The sequence below is a fragment of the Sinocyclocheilus grahami genome, unplaced genomic scaffold, assembly GCF_001515645.1.
Source record: "Sinocyclocheilus grahami isolate Dianchi unplaced genomic scaffold, SAMN03320097.WGS_v1.1 scaffold15229.1, whole genome shotgun sequence".
Taxonomy (NCBI): domain Eukaryota; kingdom Metazoa; phylum Chordata; class Actinopteri; order Cypriniformes; family Cyprinidae; genus Sinocyclocheilus; species Sinocyclocheilus grahami.
The window spans coordinates 1-959 of NW_015515656.1; the positions used below are offsets into that span (position 1 = coordinate 1).

At 37.1% G+C, this 959-nt stretch overlaps 1 protein-coding gene across 1 annotated transcript in view; it reads right to left on the reverse strand.

Moving 5' to 3' along the window:
• Nucleotides 1–125: 125 nt before the first annotated feature.
• LOC107579190 (retinal guanylyl cyclase 2-like) overlaps nt 126–959 on the reverse strand; it is a gene marked incomplete at both ends in the record, with an annotated part of 3,368 nt that continues 2,534 nt past the window's right edge. The window contains 2 exons of the mRNA XM_016265047.1: nt 126–210; nt 316–691. Of these exons, the coding sequence (XP_016120533.1) occupies nt 126–210; nt 316–691 (461 nt within the window). The remainder of the gene's footprint in view (nt 211–315; nt 692–959) is intronic.

The following is a 959-nucleotide window of genomic DNA, read 5'->3' on the forward strand; positions in this document are numbered from 1 at the left end:
CCTGCCCATGTTTCCTGGACACACACACACACACACACATACATACGCTTATTTGTTTATCAGTAATACAATAAACTGATTCAATACATGATGGTTTGCTGCAACTCAAGCAATTCAATTCATACCTTATATGGAGAAAACATACACCTGCTCCACTTATCAACACACAGAACAAAAGAAGGAGGAAGAAAAGGGTTACTCCATCCAAGCCTGCAATGAAAGGGAAAGAACGACAGACAGAATCAGTGGTGATGTTGATGCTTTTAAATATATTGTAATAAAATTGATGTGGTACAAGAATTTCTGCTTTCTCACCTCCTCTACAAGTGACGTAAGGACTGAACCAACAGTTTGAGTCAGTGCTCGGAGATGCTCCAGCAAAATGAATCGATTTCCCCAAGTACTTCAACCCTCCATATTTCCCATACGTGTGTGGTGCTTCCAGGGTGTGAGTGCGGTGTAGGCTGGACCCAGAGCCATCTGAATCCAGGACAGCATAGCAGGCCTGCATTCCTTCTCCATCAGTGCCTGCTGATATCCGCTGGTTAAAGCCATTGAATTCAAATCCACCCTCGTTTTTAACCAGTGCATCACCCAATACCCAGCGTCCTCCACTCGCAACTCGGCTCTGCTCTGCAGCCATGGCTGTATAATAGAGCATGTTATAGATGGTCCCAAAGAATGGAGAAACCTGCCAAGAAAATAAAATCCACAAAAATAGAACAAATAAGACCGTGACTGGGATTTTAAAATTTTTCTCAAACTAAGAAAATGTAATAATAAAATAATAAAAGTAAAAATATTTTTATTAGTATTATAAACTATTATAGTTTTCACTAATTTTTACATTTGTTTTTATTTTTGTATTTCATTTTAATTGCACTTTTAGTAATTTTGTTGTGGTTTTTTTAATAATTTTTAATTTTAGCTGTTATAGTTATACTAAATGAAAATGAGAA